At 45.6% G+C, this 18,452-nt stretch overlaps 1 protein-coding gene across 1 annotated transcript; it reads left to right on the plus strand.

The window, feature by feature from the left end:
* Positions 1-273: 273 nt before the first annotated feature.
* Positions 274-5,660, plus strand: LOC149359428 (uncharacterized). The gene is made up of 3 exons (XM_089567678.1): positions 274-393; positions 3,765-3,895; positions 5,390-5,660. Exons 1-3 carry the CDS (start codon positions 274-276, stop codon positions 5,658-5,660), a joined length of 522 nt encoding a protein of 173 aa, XP_089423804.1.
* The last annotated feature ends 12,792 nt before the right edge of the window (positions 5,661-18,452 follow it).

Raw genomic sequence — 18,452 nt, forward strand, 5'->3', positions numbered from 1 at the left:
CTGTCTTTTGCTAATGCCTAAGAGCTGCAATGAAGTTTAATACCGACAAACGTTGTAGCTACCTGGGCTACTAGAGCGACCGCAGTGGGCGCATAGCCGTGTGCCTCGCGCTTCTCACGTCGGCGGCGCTAGTCAAGCGGTGACATGTGACCATCTCGAGATTGGATGTTTACGGTCTACGCCGCGGTACCCTCCACGGAATCCTTCGTATAACAGCTTTCGCTGTGACATTCGCAGACTACGAACCGATCTGCTGAGCGGCAAGTGTGGAGTATGATCCGTCGTGACCGAAGCGACATCCACGGCCTCTACCGTTACCCGGACAGCATGTTTGCCGAGGTAGTTCGGGGTCAGGCTGTCATCATCCTCACGGAACAAGTGTCCCTAAATGAGGTGAGTTCATTTGCAACGGCTTTTGCGCTGTAAAAGTCGCAAGCATCCGCGCTGCAAAAATAAATGGTTGCTGTGGTCGTCGGCGGTAACATCATAAACAGAACAGCGGCAATTATCTTCGTGGCTGTGACGAAACACAGTTTATACTGCTCGAGTCACGGCGGAAAGGGTAGTAAGTATAATGAGGAAATAACGTTTTTCTCTGAGGACTTCATGTAGCGATGGCTGAGCGCAATACTTGAAGCATGAAACGATAATTTATATAAATCATAAATTAAATAGAGAGAGTTGTTATTTAGGCATAACGAATATAACTTTATGGAGTTGTCGATACTTCAGCAGAAGGGAACCGAATTAACCTGATTAAAAAAAAAACTTAGTTTACGTCCTGCTCTGTCATCCGGCTCCTAATGTGTGCACTGCGCGTAAGAGGCTAGATACGCTGACAAACTGGTCATTCGCTGTCGCAGAAATTTTCATTTGCGCGAGAAGATCGGATATCAATTTACGCTGTGCGGGATCAATGTTCTTTTTTTTATTGCTATTTTTTGCTGGTGTGAGATGAGGGAGGTGGTAAAAATGGTACCGTCCAGATGACTGTCCGGGAGACCTATGCCTGTGCCAGAGAACGCTACTTGCTCTCAGAATGCAGACTTTCCATGCGCACCGGAGATCGAGACACCGCACCCCAGAATATGGATCTCTGGCTGGTATTGAAAGTCAATGAATTTGACAAAAAGGTGCAAGGCACCATCGGCTGTGCCGAGTGAGGCTTGGTGTGTAGTTTTCTGGTTGTCTTCCTGTTGGCTATGTGTGAACCAGCGATTGGTTTTTATTGTACGCTAGTCTCTGCCTCTGTACGAGGGGGTACCCAAAAGAATCCGGACTAAATTTTTTTTGGTCGGCAAAGCTTCTGTGGTACCGCGTTTTGCCACTAGGAGCGCATAGAACGAACATTCCAGAGTCAGTAAGCCGAGTGCCGCCGCTGAAGGAGGTCAGACTAGTTTAGGCACAGTTTTAGAGTGACGACTGTTTTGTGTGCATGTCATTTTTGCAATGGCTGATTTTCGTGAACAGCGTGCGCCGATGAAATTCTGATTTTTGCTCGGAAAAAGTTGAATGGAAACTCTTGAAATATTAAGAAAGACGTACAAGGACGATGCTATGGGGACAGCTCAAGTGTTCCTGAATCGAATCCTGAATCAAAGCAACAATCATGAAAATGGAAAAATTCAAATTCACCTCGCCTCAAGAAAACTCGTTAGGTGAAACTAAACCTCAAAACAATGCTGATTTGTTTTTTCGACGTGAGAGGAGTCGTCCATTGAGAATTTGTTACGCAGGGTCAGACAGTTAGCCAGGCTTTCTACTTGGATGTTTTGCAAAGTTTGGGCAACAGTGTGCGGTGGAAGCGGCCTGATTTGTGGCTGTCGGGTGACCGGTTTTTCCATCATGGCAATGCCCCTGCTCACACAGCCCTGTCCCTACGCGACAATTTTGGACCAAAAATGGCATGACCCCTATTCCTCAACCCTCATACTCTCCCGACCTTGCCCCGTGCTACTTTCTTTGTTTCCTAGAATGAAAAAATAGGTGAATGGAAAGCGTTTCGCTGATGTTGCTGAGGTGAAGAAAAAAACGACGGAAGCACTGTCAAGCATCACAAAAGATGAATTTAAACAATGTTTCAAAAAATGGAATGAAAGATTCCACAAGCGTATCATTGCAAGTGGGGAATACTCTGAAGGAAATTGAAGGTCTGTGCTTAAAATGTGAACAAATAAGTTCAAACAAAAATAAGTTCGGTTTCTTTTGGGTACCCCTTCGTATAGACGTACATAGGCTTACATATCAAGACAGATTTGTTCAGCTTCCTTGAATATCCTGTGCTCTCGACGAAACCGTGCGCTAGGTCGTCGTAAAAGCCATCCAGAGCCGGTGACTCCCATACCCCGTGCTTTATGGAATGCCGTCGTAAAGGCCCGTTTTTTTTTTAGGGGGGAACATGCGTCGGTGTGCGGTCTTCCTGCACGGACGGTGTTCTAGGTGGCCGTGGAGGAAACATATAAGCTGTATTTATGGCAGGCCAATTCACATCATCTATGAGATATGTTATGCAGCGCACGACTATCAGTGATTTAGAATGTCCAACCACACAGTTTGCACAGTGGTGTGAGCATCTCGCTCGTATGCGGGATGAACTGGGTTCGAGCCCCTGCCAGTGGTGCCGCAAGGTAGCCACGGACTTTCCACTAGGCTTAAGTTTTCCCTTACCTTATTCTCAGCTTCTCTGGGACAACTTGTTCGAAAATATTGGTCTTCGACTCCACCTCGAGCAGAGCGAACATTTTAGCCATGTCGCTTTTTGTTCAAGTTGTTCTTGCACCATAAAAAAATCTTTATTCATCGTCATTCAAATTTCCGCTGTATAACCCTTATATCAGTGGATTGGTGCTCGCGTATTTCGGCTCAATAAAAATGCAGGCGGCGTGAGTAGGATCTGAACTTGATGGCTGGTGCTGTGCAGCGCTGTCAGCTAACCGCCGCATGTAGAAGAGCTCGAAAATAATTAAAAAGAAGAAACAAGACAAGGGCAGATTCTTGCTAGAGCCACTCATAATATCGTGGCATTCATGTTCCGCACTGACAACAACACATTGAGCGGCGTATGAAATGTTGCAAGGTTGATTACCGCAGCGTTGAAGATTCGAAGACGCACTTTCGAACGCTGCGAAAGCCCATACAGTTGGTGCCAATTGTTACCATGAGTTTGCGTCGAGGAACACAAATAATTACGAAGAGCAAAATGAGACTTGTGTCTGCCTCGTCAGCAGTGACAAAAGGGCCTAGGAGCATGCCATACATTTCACTTAAATATTGATGGTGCACTGCTGAATGGCTCTGCGTAATTTCACATGTGCCGATTACTGTATTAGTGTTGCCTTTTCTTAGTAAACCTCAAGCTGTGAATGCAAACGGAGAACTGAAACTTGCGTTTTAGCCTGGCGGATAACCAGACTGAGTTGTTTGAGCGATGCTAGTGCAGTTAATGCATTGTTACTTCGGAACAAAATAAGACCACCCGCCCGTCACTAAATTTGGCTTGGAAACTTGGAATCATGTTTTAGGTTAATCGCATACTTCATTTTTAAGTGCGTTGTTCACTATGATCATTGCACCCACGACGGAAGCCGCCAGCCACCGAAGCCAAAGTGGGAGATGAGGTGCTCGTTAGAACATATATGACTGAAGCCAACAGCCATCGATACCAAGGTTCCCTTCACTTGTGTGCTTATTCTGCTTGCAAGTAACGTAAAGTAGCTGAAAATCGAACAAACATCACTAATGCGTGCCTGTGTTTTCCGGCCCAGGTAAACCGGTACTGCAAGGGCGAGCACGTCGGAGAGTTCTACTTTGGGGACATACCCCTCTTCTCTTTCCACTTCGGAGCCTACATGCGGCGATCTCTGCCACAACAATTGCGTGACCGCCTTTCTCGAATGTAAGACGTTGGCAAGAATTGCACTATAGTGGAGAAAAAGTTGATAGCTTCACCACACTCAAGCCAAAAGGCTTATGCTTTCTACTGGTCTTCCGGCTGCACAAATCATAGTGCGGCACCCAGCCCCTATCGGTGCTCCTAAAGAACACAAATTGGGTCTTGATTTGGATAATTCTTCGGAATTTGACTACGCCGGGTAGACATGAGATTAAAAGTATGACTTATTATTGATTCAGTTAAGTGCCGTTGGTTTGCCCCTTATTTCGCTTTTACAGATAGCATCAAATATTTCTCCTAATTAGGTTTTCCTAGAAAGTAGATTGCAAAGTAGTTCCTCGATAGGAAGTTTGTTTGGAAACTTTGGAAAGGATACCTAGAAGCTTACAGGGCTTCGTAGAGCTAAGGCATGGTTGCCATAGAAGGCTTCAAGAAGTAACTTTCTTCAACCTGCGTGCTTGAACCAATATAATGAAAAATTAAGACTGCTTGACCTTTAAATCGTTAGAGAAAGGTAGATAACATATGAAAAAAAAAGAAAATAACAAATAAATAAGAAATAAGAAATTCTCCTGATCAAAGTTTACATCTGGAATGAAGTACACGAGATGCTAATGATGTGTAGTATTCTTGACTAGACTATTTTGTCTATTCGCAACATTTTAAATTAGTGATGGTCTAACCTAAAGGTCCCCATTCGCTTGTGCCTATCCCATTAGCCTCATTGAATAGCTTGTCACCCCACTACTTCTCTCGTCAAAGGAACACACAAGAATATTTTTTGTTAGTTGCATTGTCTGCAGCGTGTTCGAGTGAAGCTTCCAGAGTGGCGTAGCGTGACGAGGAGATAGTTTTTTCGTTTCATCTGTGGTCAAGCCAACGTGTGCTACACATACAAGAGCAGTTGTAAGAGGTGGGGGTTGTGCAAGCTTATGGAAGAAGTTAAGAACGCGATAACTAACCTACTGCCTTTGAGTACCTTCGCTGTCTCTATCAGGCATAGGAACCCTTTGACATGCAGAGCGGAATTGCAAAGTGCACTTTGTTCACTGATGTCGAGGTCCGGATTTACGGTAGTGTTGCTCTATGAGGGTAAGGACACAGACAACGAATTTAAGCACGTAATGGAGCTTCCTATATGGGAAAATGTCTAATTCGTAGCCTAAGAAATGGAAGCAAAAATTACGGTGAGTGACGTGAAACGACCCGATCGCGATCTATGTAGTCATGATAGCTTTCATTCTCTGAAGAAATAAAGAACTCTATGGGTGAATCCCTGATGTGCGGGTAGGTGAATAAACGACAACCGGCATCCTACAAAATTTCTGTCTTCTCGCCGTTTGTCGAAGCGATCAACTGCCAGCGCAACCTGCATAATCTGCAAGTGCAGAATGAAAGGTTTTTGTTGTACCAATCGTCTCACTTCTCAGAGCGCAGGTGCTTCGAGGTTTCGCAGCCAGTTATTCACTTCCGTCCTGCGTTTCTCTCTCGTCGCAGAGTCCAGAGCTTGGAGCAGAGTGGTATTGTCCACCACTACCACAATGCCAGGCTTGCGCCAGTGGAACGCTGCTGCCGGGGGAACAGTCACTCGCAGCTGCAGTTCTCCGACATGCTGTCGGCCTTCTACCTGTACGCCGCCTGCTGCCTGGTGGCCACCCTTGTGTTTGTTTTTGAAATGGCTGTAGGCGTTGGTCTGCACCGAGCACCAACGCGTCCAAGGGCGTTCCTGGAGACGAAACTACCCGGAAACATAGCACAGCTAGCGTAAATGGTGATGGCACATCGAAGCTTGCCCAGTCTACCAGAGACGTTGCCGTAGGAATCACTGACATGTTCACACATTCTGCACCACACCCTGCACTGCAACTAACCACACAGCACAGTTTCTAAAGTGCTAGAACCTGCGCCGTGCACTGGCGGGACATGCAAATTTTGAATGGTCCTCACTGTAGACATTTCTAACTTCCACGCTTGCGTTACTCCTAGCATTTCCGCGCCGCATCTGATACCGAGATGGCAGCGTTGAAACCGGGAGCAAAGTTCGTCATTAGTTTTCTTCTCTTATTCCGTGTGCATGAAAACATGCGTGCAACGAGGTAGAGGGAGCGGAGAGTAAGGGGGAGAAAGCTGTAAAAATAGTTACTGGTATGCGGATGAAAGAAGTTGGCGCTTAGATGGTTGGACGGATACCGGCAAGCTCTCTCAGTAGACGAAAGGTCAGGTTAAGAAACACCCCAACATTAAATCTACAGCCCAAAAAAGAGAAATGAACTGGCCGAGTTCTAAAACGTAGTCAATAAGCGGCAATAAGGTAATATAAGGAAGTACAACATGTTGAGAATCGAGCACACTCTAAAGAAAAGAGGTGACCTAAAAGTGGCCGCCAGGAAACTAGGCATAGCCAGAAATCTCAAGAATGCGCTAAGGGACAAGGAGATCAATATCATTATCATGCATTAGATAGTTACATAACCCGAGAAGTTTTACGCGCCTATATACAGTAGCCGATGAAATCATTACGGTAATAAGAAAGACAGTAGCACAGAGGAATTTAACATCCCGCTGGTACCGAAAGAGAAAGCAAAGAAAGCCTTAGAAGCAATGCAGGGGTGGAAAGCAGCTGGCGAGGATCATGTAACAGCAGATTGCTTGGAGCCTGATGGGGAAATTATGGTAAAGAAACAGGCCACTCTATATGCGGAATGCCTCAATGCCTAGATCATACCACAATCTTGGAAGAACACTCACACTATCTTAACGAATAAGATAGCGGACGTCAAACACTTTGAAAATTACAGGCCAGTCACCATACTGTCCGTTACCTAAAGACATTCACTAAGGTAATCGTAACTAGAATAAGGAGAAACTTAGATTTCAATCAGCCAAAAAAACTGGGCAGGATTTCGTAAGGGCTACTTGGCAATAGACCATGTTAACACTGTTAATCAATTGATAGAGAAGTGCGCAGTATATAACCAGCACCTATTATAGCCGTCATAAATTACAAAAAAGCATTTTACTTAGGCGTTACCGAATCAGAGTGTAGAAGGACATTATGTAAAAGTAATGGAAGATATCTATAGTGGCTGCACAGGAACTGTAGTCCTCCATGAGGAAAGCAATAAAATTCGAGCAAGGATGGTGTGACGCAGGTCGAGATAATCGCTCCAATGCAATTGATTGCCTGTATACAGAATGCGTTCAGATACCATGGTTAGGAACAGTTGGCTATAACAGCTCATGAACAATACCTTAGCGACCTGCAATTCGCTGACATTTGCTCGCTAAGTAACTCGGGGGATGAATCGCAAAGCATTATCAATTGCTTAAACTGGCAAATCAAGACAATAGGTCTAAACTAATTATGCCGAAAATAAAGTAATGTTCAATCGTCGGGAAGAAAAAAGCAGTTTACAATATATAGCCAGGAGCTGGATTTTTAGGGAATGCATTTACGTAGCGCAGGTAGTGAAGGCAGATTCGAACCAGGAGTATGAAATCACGAGGGGAATAAGGCATAAACCATGGGCATTCAGCATATAATTAGAATGGAGTGCTGTTGGTAGGAGCTTTCAGATTATAAATGGCACTTTACCAGTACCACTCAACAGAAAAGTATATAAGAGCTGTATCTCACCGGTGCTCACCTATGGGGCAGGAAGAGGCTACAAAGAGGGTTTAAATTAAAACGCGGACTACGGAGCGAGGTATGTAAAAAAAGAATGTTAGTTTTGACTCTTAGAGACTGGAAAAGAGTAGATCAGAGAACAGTCGCGAGTTAATGACGTCCTAGCCGAAGTGAAAAAAAAAATGTGTGTTCATGTACAGGTAATGTAGTGCGAAGGTTAGATAACCGATGGTCTTTAAGGGTAACGGAATGGTTTCCAAGAGAAGGCAAGCGTAGCATAGGATGGCAGAAAACTAGGGATGCGCTGAAGATTCGGAAGTTTGCGGAACAGGGTGGCAGCATGTGCGCAGGGCCAGGTTAATCGAAGAGATATAAGAGGTGTCTTTGTTCTGCAGTGGTAGTAGTCAAGCTGACATCAGTGACTCTGATGATGATGCAGATGAACCTAAAACTGATGCTCTGGCTTGCTTTCTTATAAAGCAGGATAGCGGGTAATGACAAAGCTCGCCATAAAAATACTCTATTCGTTAAAATGTGTAAGTGGAGATCTGCATCGATGCAGATCTCCACTTACATCGATGCCTTCGAGGATGGCGAACTCACGCATACATCCTTGCTGCTGCTTGAGGTCGAGGTTGATTATCTTCAAAGAGCACTAAACTACGATAACAGGTAGATTCGTCGTGATGTAGCGTGTGTTATTGCCTGTCACCTTTGTAACCGTGTTCTGACTGTGCATGTGACCGTTGGTTTTGTTCATATATTTTGTGCTTTTAATAAATTCTGTTAGTTGTTAGTGAGCACTTGTATTGTCGTCACCCTGTCTCCGCCCCTGTCCTCGTGGTGCCACAGCAGTATGAATTCATACGAACTCATCCAATTCTCAACCCTTTTGGTTATCGACTGTTGTTGGCTCATTGTGAAGAAAGTTTAATGCAAAGCACTTTAGGATTCTGCATGGAGGGCACAAAAGCTCTCTTGATAATAGAGAACACCTCAGGGTCAAACATTAACGGGAGTGGGGGTGGTAAACTTTATTCAATGAGAGCTTTGCGACACCCAAACTGGAACTGGCCCTGAGTCCAGGGCTCCTACGGCCTTAGCAGAGAGAGCTGAGGACAAGCGCTCGTTGAAGATTAACTCAAGCGGGCACCTGCTGGTCCACTACAAGGTATGCGAAAAACGTAAACTTATTTTTGAAAGAACGAAGATTATTGGTAAAGGTAAAGAGAGAGTGAAAAGTGTCCTCGTTGACGCTTATTACATGACGAAAACTCGACACACATGTGCAAGTACTCCGACCAAAGAACTCGTCTACAAGGAACTGGGTTTCCTAGATGGACATTTGTATATCAAGCATATAGTGATTGCGAATATTCGCATTCGACTGCCCTCTCTTTTCTTTTGGTGCTGTATTTTGATTTATATACTTTATTATTCTGTGCTGCAATGTCTTGCCAGATTAGGGGGTGGTTGTAAGTACAAAGTGTGGTGAGCTACTACAATATGTCAGTTGGTTGTCGGTGCCTGTCATGTCCTGCTCGTTACTTCCTTTGTCTGTATTGTACGCACCCGACCTAATTAAAGTCCGATTTGCTCATGACGTCGCCCTATTTTCCTGTGAACACAATAGTGTGAAATAGCTAGTAGAACAAGAATGCTATGAAGTACATTTGGGCAGGTGCACTGAGGTTATTATTAGTGGCTTAACGGTATCGCTCAGAAGGACGCGATAAAATTGTCGTTTCGTAGCAGTTGAAATTAAACTGCTGATGACGTTGAAAAATATGGAGACGAAAATGTTGATTTGATGCTTTTACGGGAAACCCTCGGCATAGAGTAGGGTGTCTGCCGGTTTTTAAGTATTCCTGCAAGAAGAACACAAGTATACCTGGGATCTGAATTTGGCTTAGTCTTGCAATAAGCGAGTTGTTTGGAACGCAGTCAGAGTCCTTTTAACAATTCGGGAAAACCGCATCACTTGCTGGCGACATCTCATATCACTGTTTTAATTTACCATTATCCAACATACATTGGCGTAAAAACTGCTTTGCGTTCTTGTTTATCGTATTTGTATTGCTTTGAATGCTTATATTATTATGCCGTCGATACTTGCGCATAAAAATTAGTCATCTTTTCTTTTGCACATTTTACTTGTCTAGTATCGATATGAATTTTTAAGCAACAAATGGCGCATTCGTATTTGTTTAATGTTTTTAGATGCATAGTTAAAGTATTTTCAATAAAGTTACTCAAGAGAGAGGCATTTATTAGCAGGTGCGATAAGAAAGAATAAAAAAGGAAAACTCCAAATCTTCGCCAGTTGTACCGGGTGTAACTGGCCTTCTATAGACTGGCCGCTTGGGACTCGCCGTCGCAACTTCGTTCTATGCTTAATCAACGTTCAGAGACCCATTCGGAGAGTGTTGTTTCGCCCGAAAAGGCGCACTCGAAGAATATTTCTGCCCTGCCTTCCAGAAAACACCTGATGTCTTGTCTTTTACTGAACAGCGTAGAAAAGAACACGGACGCAGAAACTGCTTGGGAAAGTCTTCAAACATTGATGGAAAAGCTCGGGAGAATCTGTTTCAGGGTATGGTCTCACAGTTTACGGTTTAGCGTCAGCTAATAAACTAAATATAATAAATCAAATAGTTCACAAAAAGTAACGCAACTTGCCGACGGCAGTGAATTCCAGTGTGAAAAATACATCACTGTGATGATTAAGTTTGATATGCTATAATTTCAGGATCTGTGCTGGATTGATATACATGCATTAAGTAAAAATAACTTTTCCGAAGTGTATAGAACTCAAAATATTCAAGTGCGGCCTCGGTGCTTAATCGAAAAATTTGTCTTTCCTTAAAGTTTTCAAAAATTTCGCGAAAAGAACACGTGAATTTTATACTGCCTCGTTTTTTAATAACCTGAATATCCAGAGTAATGCAAACAGAATTAAGAAAGTAAAAAAAGCTTTTACGGCCATTCGTGAGGTCAATCGATATTTAAGGAAATAGCCAATAGTACAGGGGCTCATATGTGCTGCTGGTTAAAGGCTTTTTCAGCGTACTACACTTGCTAGATTTGAGATTTTTTTTTATGCTGGTAACTGTTCTTTTTAAGATGAGAGTATTGTGAATTCTACGAAGGCTGTTAGTTTATTTCAGGAAAAGTAAGATTTCTTTGTGTTTGTATTTAATTTTTCGCTTGATAGTGCTTTGCATAATATGTAAGCTCTATTTTTCGTTTGATTGCCTTGTCCCGCTCACAAGCTCATCTTACTAGCTTAAGCGGGCTGGAAAGTCATTACTAGTACGAAAGCCCTGTTCCGATGGGTATAAGCCCCGAGCAAGATCTTGGGATGTTTTTGAATTTGCGAAGCCCTTGAGAAGTCTGTGGGTTTGTGCAAATTGAAATAAATAAATAAATAAACGTCCGCGGCGGCGCGACCAATCAGATTCACTGCTCACTGTGTGAGAGCACTTGGCTGCCGCCGCAGCCGAGCACGCCTCGTGTTTAGCTACAACATACTCTCGCGTTCTGCATTGTACTGCACATCATCGTATACACCAACTAATACTACTAACTGATATTCATGCTTTGAGCTAAGTGGCGGTAGTGACAGAGTGTGCCCAGCATGCGTTGGCGTGGACAACGTACAGTGGCAGAAACACGCCATTAGAGGAATACACGTTGGCGTTGACAACATTTATGCAGAAAAGCGGCACTAGAGCATAGGCCGCCGGCATACATTGGCATTAACGATGAAAAAAGTTCAAGACGCGCAATTGGCTCCCTAAGTCAGTGGACACCTCAATCACGCTTTCAGGTACGTGGTGGTGGTATCCACCTTCAAAAAACTATGATTTCGCGCAATAGTTCGTGCTTAGGTATGCTCAACCACCACCCCTTTGTTATTATTTTGATTATTATTGTAACGGCCTTTATAGACAGTTGTGAAGGCCGATTAGAGCGGGCAACACAGGTCCGGTCCCAGAACAGTTCACGCTCTCGACTAACGCCGCGCGTCGGCTCTGCTGCTTCAACTGCCGATCGTCGTCTTCTCGTCTCGCGCCTCGCGTCGGTTCTGCTGCTCCTACTGCTAATCATCTTCCTCTTTACACTATTATTATTATTATTATTATTATCATCAGAGAAAAATTTCGCTCTCTGCTCATGCTTCTCCGCCTCGTCTCTGCTATCTATTTTCCGATATGGTCAATTTTCTCTTACATCTGGAACCTCGACAATGAAATGAACATGACCAAGACATGTAAATCTGAGAGGATATGACTGATGGGCCTTTAAGGTAATGGTATGGATTCCAAGAGACAGAAAACGTCGGGGAAATCAGCACAGAGAATCAGCACGGGGAAATCAGCTCAGGTCTCGATGCTGGCGGAGATGAACTGGCCACAGAGCACGCAAGTCAAAATTAATTAGCTGCAAAATGAAGAGGCCTTGGCTATTCAGACGAAGGAGTTAGGTTTACACTGGATACGTTAAACATGTCGGTTTCCTAACAACATATTCGCTTGCTTGATTGTAAAAACGAAAAGCGAGCGAATCAACTTCATACCGGATATAGCTGAGGCACTTAACTTGTACACTCTGAAGCACTAGGAGATGGCCCGTTACCAGCGTGGACGCCAACTTCGATTTAAACTGCGCCAGAAGGGCATTCTTCATTGTATAAAGGAAGCATGTTAACAAGTAGAAGCTTGCTTGGAAGATTAATTCTGATCAGAAGCTTTTCGTCGGCACAAAAAGCATATTTTATGAACTAGTTGCCAAGTAAAATGGAAAGCGACGTAAGGCTGGAGCTGTGTGGAGGCTGACAACAGTGTACACTGCGGTTTAGTATAATGAAAGCTACGTCACCATGTAAAATATATACTACACCTTCAGTTGTAAGAGCTGTGTGTTGCATGAACGGGTACCCGTGAAAAGATGTTATCGTATAGCCTAGGCATTCTGGTGCGCACTCTGTGATACGAGGACTAATCAAGGGACGGAATTGATGCTCTTTACTCCAGCTCAGCCAAAGCGATTGAAAATTGACATAAAAATATAAATTAAAATCAATAAAATAAAAAAGCGGCCCAGTACATCCGCGCCCATTTACTTAATCCTGAAAGCGCTGGGAATGGCTATGATCCAGGGTATTATTCTAAGTGTACTTTTCTTATGTGGTGCGAAGACGTACGACCGTACGCAAGCAATTCTGATCTGCTATAATTTGGGCACAGCAAGAGGGAAGTGTTCTTCATATATCCTCCAAAACTTTTACCCAAGCGAAAGAAAAATATTACCATGCAGACGCCGAACCAGTCCGAACAACGGCTCGTATGGAGACGGCACGAATGGAGTATGATTCGCCGTGACCAGAGCGCCTTTCACAGGCTTTACCACTACTCAGCTTGTTCGCTGAAGTGCTTAGCGATAAAGCTGTCATCATCCCGACAAGGCTCGTGTCCCTGAACGAGGCGGGTCGTTAATCCTCCGCACTGGCATCCACATACGACGATAGTTGACACCGGCTTTTCCAGACCTGCTGGCAGCAAAAGCGAGCCACATACCATGCATTCTGGAAGCTTGCCTACTAAAATATATTTCGCTTACTTTCTAATTCCTTCAAATTTTTCTTTCCAAGAACTCTTTCAAGCTACGATATCGATGCTGAATTTCTAGGAGAATTAGCGGTTAATTCATTAGCGGTTATTTTTATAAATTACTGTGCACTCTTTATGTTCTCAGTTAAACAAAAAAACTCCCAAAGATTTTCCTAACTCATACAATGAGCAGATATATTTCGTTACCTTTGTATTAGCACTAAACACGGTAAGGTCAGGGCTCTAAATATTATACGTAACAGATATGCAGTTCTGTCTATATCATGATAATGAGTTCTGATCGGCATGATGCGAAGATTACACATGGAAATTTATGATCACAAAATGAACAAGGGAGGGGAAAACCTCAGGTTGCTTGAGCCAACGTTTCGACAAGGGGACTTGTCTTCGTCGACAAGGGAGGGGAAAGCCTCAGGTTGCTTGAGCCAACGTTTCGACAAGGGGACTTGTCTTCGTCTGGGCCTTCGCCCAGACGAAGACAAGTCCCCTTGTCGAAACGTTGGCTCAAGCAACCTGAGGCTTTCCCCTCCCTTGTTCATTTTGTGATCGCAAAGGACCATCTACCACACCCTCTCTCTAACATGGAAATTTATGTATTTTATGTGAGATAATAGTTGGTGATGAAACGCATTACAGTTTAAGTACTTTCACGAGACTCGATTCTATTCGCACATGTTTAAAACGAAACACATTAGTTGCAGCTTTTATTCGCTTTTTTTTTTCAAGTGGCAGCTAAGTTCTCAAAGGCTGGTAGATTTTGGCAAAGGCTCATTAGGGTAAACATATTTCAAGCGATTATTTTTGCCTTCGTTTCTCAGGATGGCACAAATTACAAGGCGTTACCTTTCCCTGCCGCTGCTCGCGTTTCTGTCGTGATGCAGGGCTCTCGGTAAATGCCCCCTCATGCAGTGATCAGGTTGCTAGTAAAACAGAATATTAGTATCGACTCCCAAACTTTTCAATTTCGCTTATCTGACTCAACTGGCACAACGACCGGAATAACCATAGTTAGGATAGCTTGACGGAGGCGGGAAGGGGAGGGGGGGGGGGGGGGGGGTAGAAGCGCTGTGATTTGGGCAGCATTTGTTCGCATACTGGAAAACTGTGGTGCTGATGGCGAAAGAAAACAAAAACTGCTCGAAGGTAGCTTGATAGGTCGCATTAAAACTATTGTTTTTTAACCCCGCCATTCACATTATAGTTTGCGTCGCTGTGCTCGCTTATAAAGCTGGAAGATTTATCTGATTTCTGACGTCTTTAAGAAATTTTTGTTATGTTGCTTCTCTTCACGACTATCGAGGCATTCAGTTTTTGTAGGCTGAGGTCAGTCATAATAGTTGATCAGTCATAATATTTGAATAAAGAATTTAGCGTTGACACAACACGAAAAAACCACGCCTCGACACTAGTAGCGCCAGCCCTGTGGTCGCCTTTTCTGCGTTACGTTTTAATGCTATGTTTTAGTGCTACCTTATTGTAAAATATGAACTTTTGGAATGGGACACCGAGTAGAGGAACCTTGCTCGAGCAATCTTTCTTGTTCTACGAGCGCATGCGTTTATAGTAAGATGCTGAACGCAGGCGTCGGCAGTGAAAAGTTTAAAAGTTTATTATAAGGCTTGCTTTATAAAGATTTGGTACTTGAGTACACCGTCACAGTTGTGATCACTTTAAGGAAATATGATCATTGCAGGAAAAAACAAAGAGGGCACTTAAGGTGGTGGTGGTGGTGAAAAACATTTTTAATACTCAGAGAGAGTTTGGGGATCAGAAGACCCCGCTACATGGTCGGTACCCTTAGTCCGGGACACCGCACGACGAGGCCCCGTCTCGCGCCCGCTTTACTAGAGCCCTTAGGGACTCCGGTGTGGAGCAGTTGAGGAGGGCATTCTCCCATGCCTCTCGGGTGGGGGAAGGGGGAAGGTGAGGATTCTGAGTACATGCCCACACCATGTGAAAGATATCGCAGATCTCTCCACAGTGCGGGCAGCGCCCATCTGTGTTCGGATCGAAGTGTTTTGCTATGGCAGGACAGAGAAGGGTTCCTGTCTGCAGGCGCCGCAGAGTTCGCTCCTCCGCCTTACACAGCCCCTTGGCAGGTGCCGGGTAGAGGCGGTGGCTGCTTACGTGCTGCGGTGAAAGCACTCATCGTGAGCGTTAGACCTCGACGCAAGTTGCGCACTGAGAAATGAAACGAAGACGCGCCTCCGAACGTTGGAATTCAGTCCACAAATGTGCGAGAAACACTCTGACATTCATTTGGAATACTCCAAAAAATTGGCAGTGGCTTAGCTCTGCTATGCTAGGATATACGTAGCGTGAGGAGTGACGTCACGTGGCTCTGCGCCGGCGCAGCAGCGGCAGCGGCGAACGCGTGCGGCAAGGCGCGCCAGTTGTGCGCATTGACGTCACTCACTCCTCGCGCATGCGCAGTATGGTCGACGAAGGGAGCAGGCGAAACGGCGAGACTGTGGCCAATGCAGCTCAGGCTACAAAAATTGGCTGTGGCTTAGATAAGGTTTAGCCTGGATATCTCGAAGCGAAAAGCTGCGGCAAGGCGGAGGAGGAGCCGAGCGTGTAGTGAATACGGTGCTGTCTTAGAAGGTTGCTTTAGAGACATGTACTGTGGCGTGCATTCCTCTCGGGTGTACACCAAGATATGATAGAGAGTCATTTGCTTTCCTTAAAAGCAATTTTAATTTCATTTCATTTTCCTTAAGGCCCTTACAGCGCGGTTCGGGTATCCACCGAGATATGAGAGAGGCAGGAGTCGTTTACTTTCCTTAAAAGCAATTCTCTTTTCATTTTCCTTTCCTTATGGCGCGGTTAGGGTGTCCACCGAGATATGAGAGGTTCCTCACGCACTGCTTGTCTTTTCTTTATTTTTTTATTTGTGCAGCGTGTGACGTCACTCCTTTCGGGTGTACACCAAGATATTAGAGACAGCCATTTCCTTTCCTTAAAACCAATTTTCTTTTCATTTTACGCGCTGTTCGGGTGTCCAGTCACGTGGTTCGCGCATGCGCACCTGTGACTTTTTCTGACGACGGGGCCCACGCTAGCCTCGGTTTTGACTAGCCTATGAAGCTTTTCGCTTCAAAAACGTATGACACCACCTGAAACGGTACGCGTTGAAGGGTTGCGTAGGAATTTTAATGCTAAATTTTGTTTTTGAGGAAAAGAAACGAAGCGGTAATTGTCTCACATCTCGGTGGACACCTCAACCGCGCCTTAAAGAAGAGGTAGTCAGTCTGGGAAGGTATACAACGGAACGAGCATATTTTGTCGTTTCGAATTCCTGTACTTAGTTAGCCTCCAACTTGACAAGCACATGTCAGCAACATACAGAGAAAAACGTTATGAGACCATTCAGACCACTGTGCGCTAAACATTGCTCACAATTTTGGTATGAATGTAGGCGGGGAAACTGGGGCCACATTGGAGATCTAGTGTGGGATATATAAGACGAACGGAATGGTTAAGTTGGAAATTACATCGCTTTGTTGCAATGTACGGCTCCGAAGGTACCCGTACCCTGGAGGTTTCGGTACCAACCGAGAGTGGAGATATAAGCTCTAGGATTTCGGGGCACTAACCCTCTGCACTCATGTGTCTTAAGTTCCTAAGGTCCATTACACTGGCGGACCTTAGGGAGTGATGGTCAGCAGGGACGGGTCCTCCGAGAGCACAGCAGGGAGAGGATGTGGAACGAACGAAGGGTTGTGGGCATAGGGTGCAGGTAGGAGTGGGGAAAGAGGGATGGTAAAGAGCTAGGGTAAGGGGAGAGTGTGTGTGTGTGTGTGTAGTTGGCGCCAGACTGTTGAGTGTTTGTTTTAAGGCGAAAGCCTTTAATGCCTCATGCTGTCGTTAGCAATCCGTGTTGGCAGCCGTGCCTCCATCCGAGTCGGCAGGCGTGTCTCCGTCCGGGTCGGCAGATGTGTCCGCGTTTTGACGGGTGTCCACCGAGATATGCGGGACAGTTACTGCACAATTTCCTTTCCTCAAATACAATTTTCAGTTTCTTCATTACGGCCCTTGTTTCTTTTTCTTCTCTAACTCCCACTTCCTCCCTTCCTGTACGGTGCGGTTCGGGTGTCCACCGAGATGACAGAATTTCCTGTCCTCAAAAAGTGTTGCGTTCAAAGGGCAAGGCATCGCGCCGAACGGGTGGTGGCGTTCCTCCCTTCCTTTACGGTGCGGTTCGGGTGTCCACCGAGATGACCGAGAATTACTGCGCCATTTCCTTTCCTCACAAAGCGTTGCATTCAAAGGGCACGGGATCGCGCCGAACGGTTGGTGCCGTTCCTCCCTTCTTGTACGGTGCGGTTCGGGTGTCCACTGTCATGCCGGGAAACCCGCCCGGATTCCAATTCTGCCGGCCGCTAACTTTCTCCTACGAGCGTCCCTTTTGACAAGCCCTGGTGCTGCGCCGCAAGTCACGCGCCCTAACGCTCAATGACAAGCCACGATGCTGCGCCGTACGGCAGCGGAGTCCTAAGGAGAAGCATCTGCAAGCAACACGCCTGGACCTGTCGCAAGAGGCCAGACAGCGTGCCGCCAGATTCCTTCTCTCCCGGACGCCACCGCGCGCGGCAAAATTTGAAGCGGTTGGCCCGCGCGATCGCTGATTGGTCCTTTCGGACTGCCGTCGAGTGCTGCCTTTGGATTGGCCAGTTCTGAGGGGCCACCGTTCCTCAGGCTATATAAGCCCCAACGCTGCAGCTTGGAAGGGAGTGACGGAGTGACCGAGTGACCGACCCACCGTGAGTCGAGTGCTGCTCACGAGTGGAGTCGGATGGTGTGACGTGCTGGTGTCTCGCTGATCGTCGCTGTGCGAGAACAGTCGCGTTGTATAGCTCTCGGCCCCCGTGCCGATGTTGAACTATATTATGCCCTGTACATAATGTATAAAGCATTTTCTTAGTCTCACCGACGCCTGACTCGGAGTCTTCGCTACCGCTAAGAGAGCTGGCAACGCTCAGTCACGAAACGGGTGGCGAGCGCAATGGGACCACCTCTATGGCACAACACCACCGAGATGATAGAGAATTACTGCGCAATTTCCTTTCCTCAAAAAGCGTTGCGTTCAAACTGTAAGGCATCGAGACGAAGGGGTGGAGGCGATTCTCCCTTGCATTAGGGCGCGGTTCAGGTGTCCACCGAGATGACAGATAATTACTGCGCCATTTCCTTTCCTCAAAAAGCGTTGCATTCAAAGAGCAAGGCATCGCGCCGAAGGGGTGGTGGCGTTCCTCCCTTCCTGTACGGTGAGGTTCGGGTGTCCACCGAGATGACAGAG

Source organism: Amblyomma mixtum, chromosome 2 (assembly GCF_055824585.1).
Source record: "Amblyomma mixtum isolate Tamu chromosome 2, ASM5582458v1, whole genome shotgun sequence".
In the NCBI taxonomy this organism is placed as follows: domain Eukaryota; kingdom Metazoa; phylum Arthropoda; class Arachnida; order Ixodida; family Ixodidae; genus Amblyomma; species Amblyomma mixtum.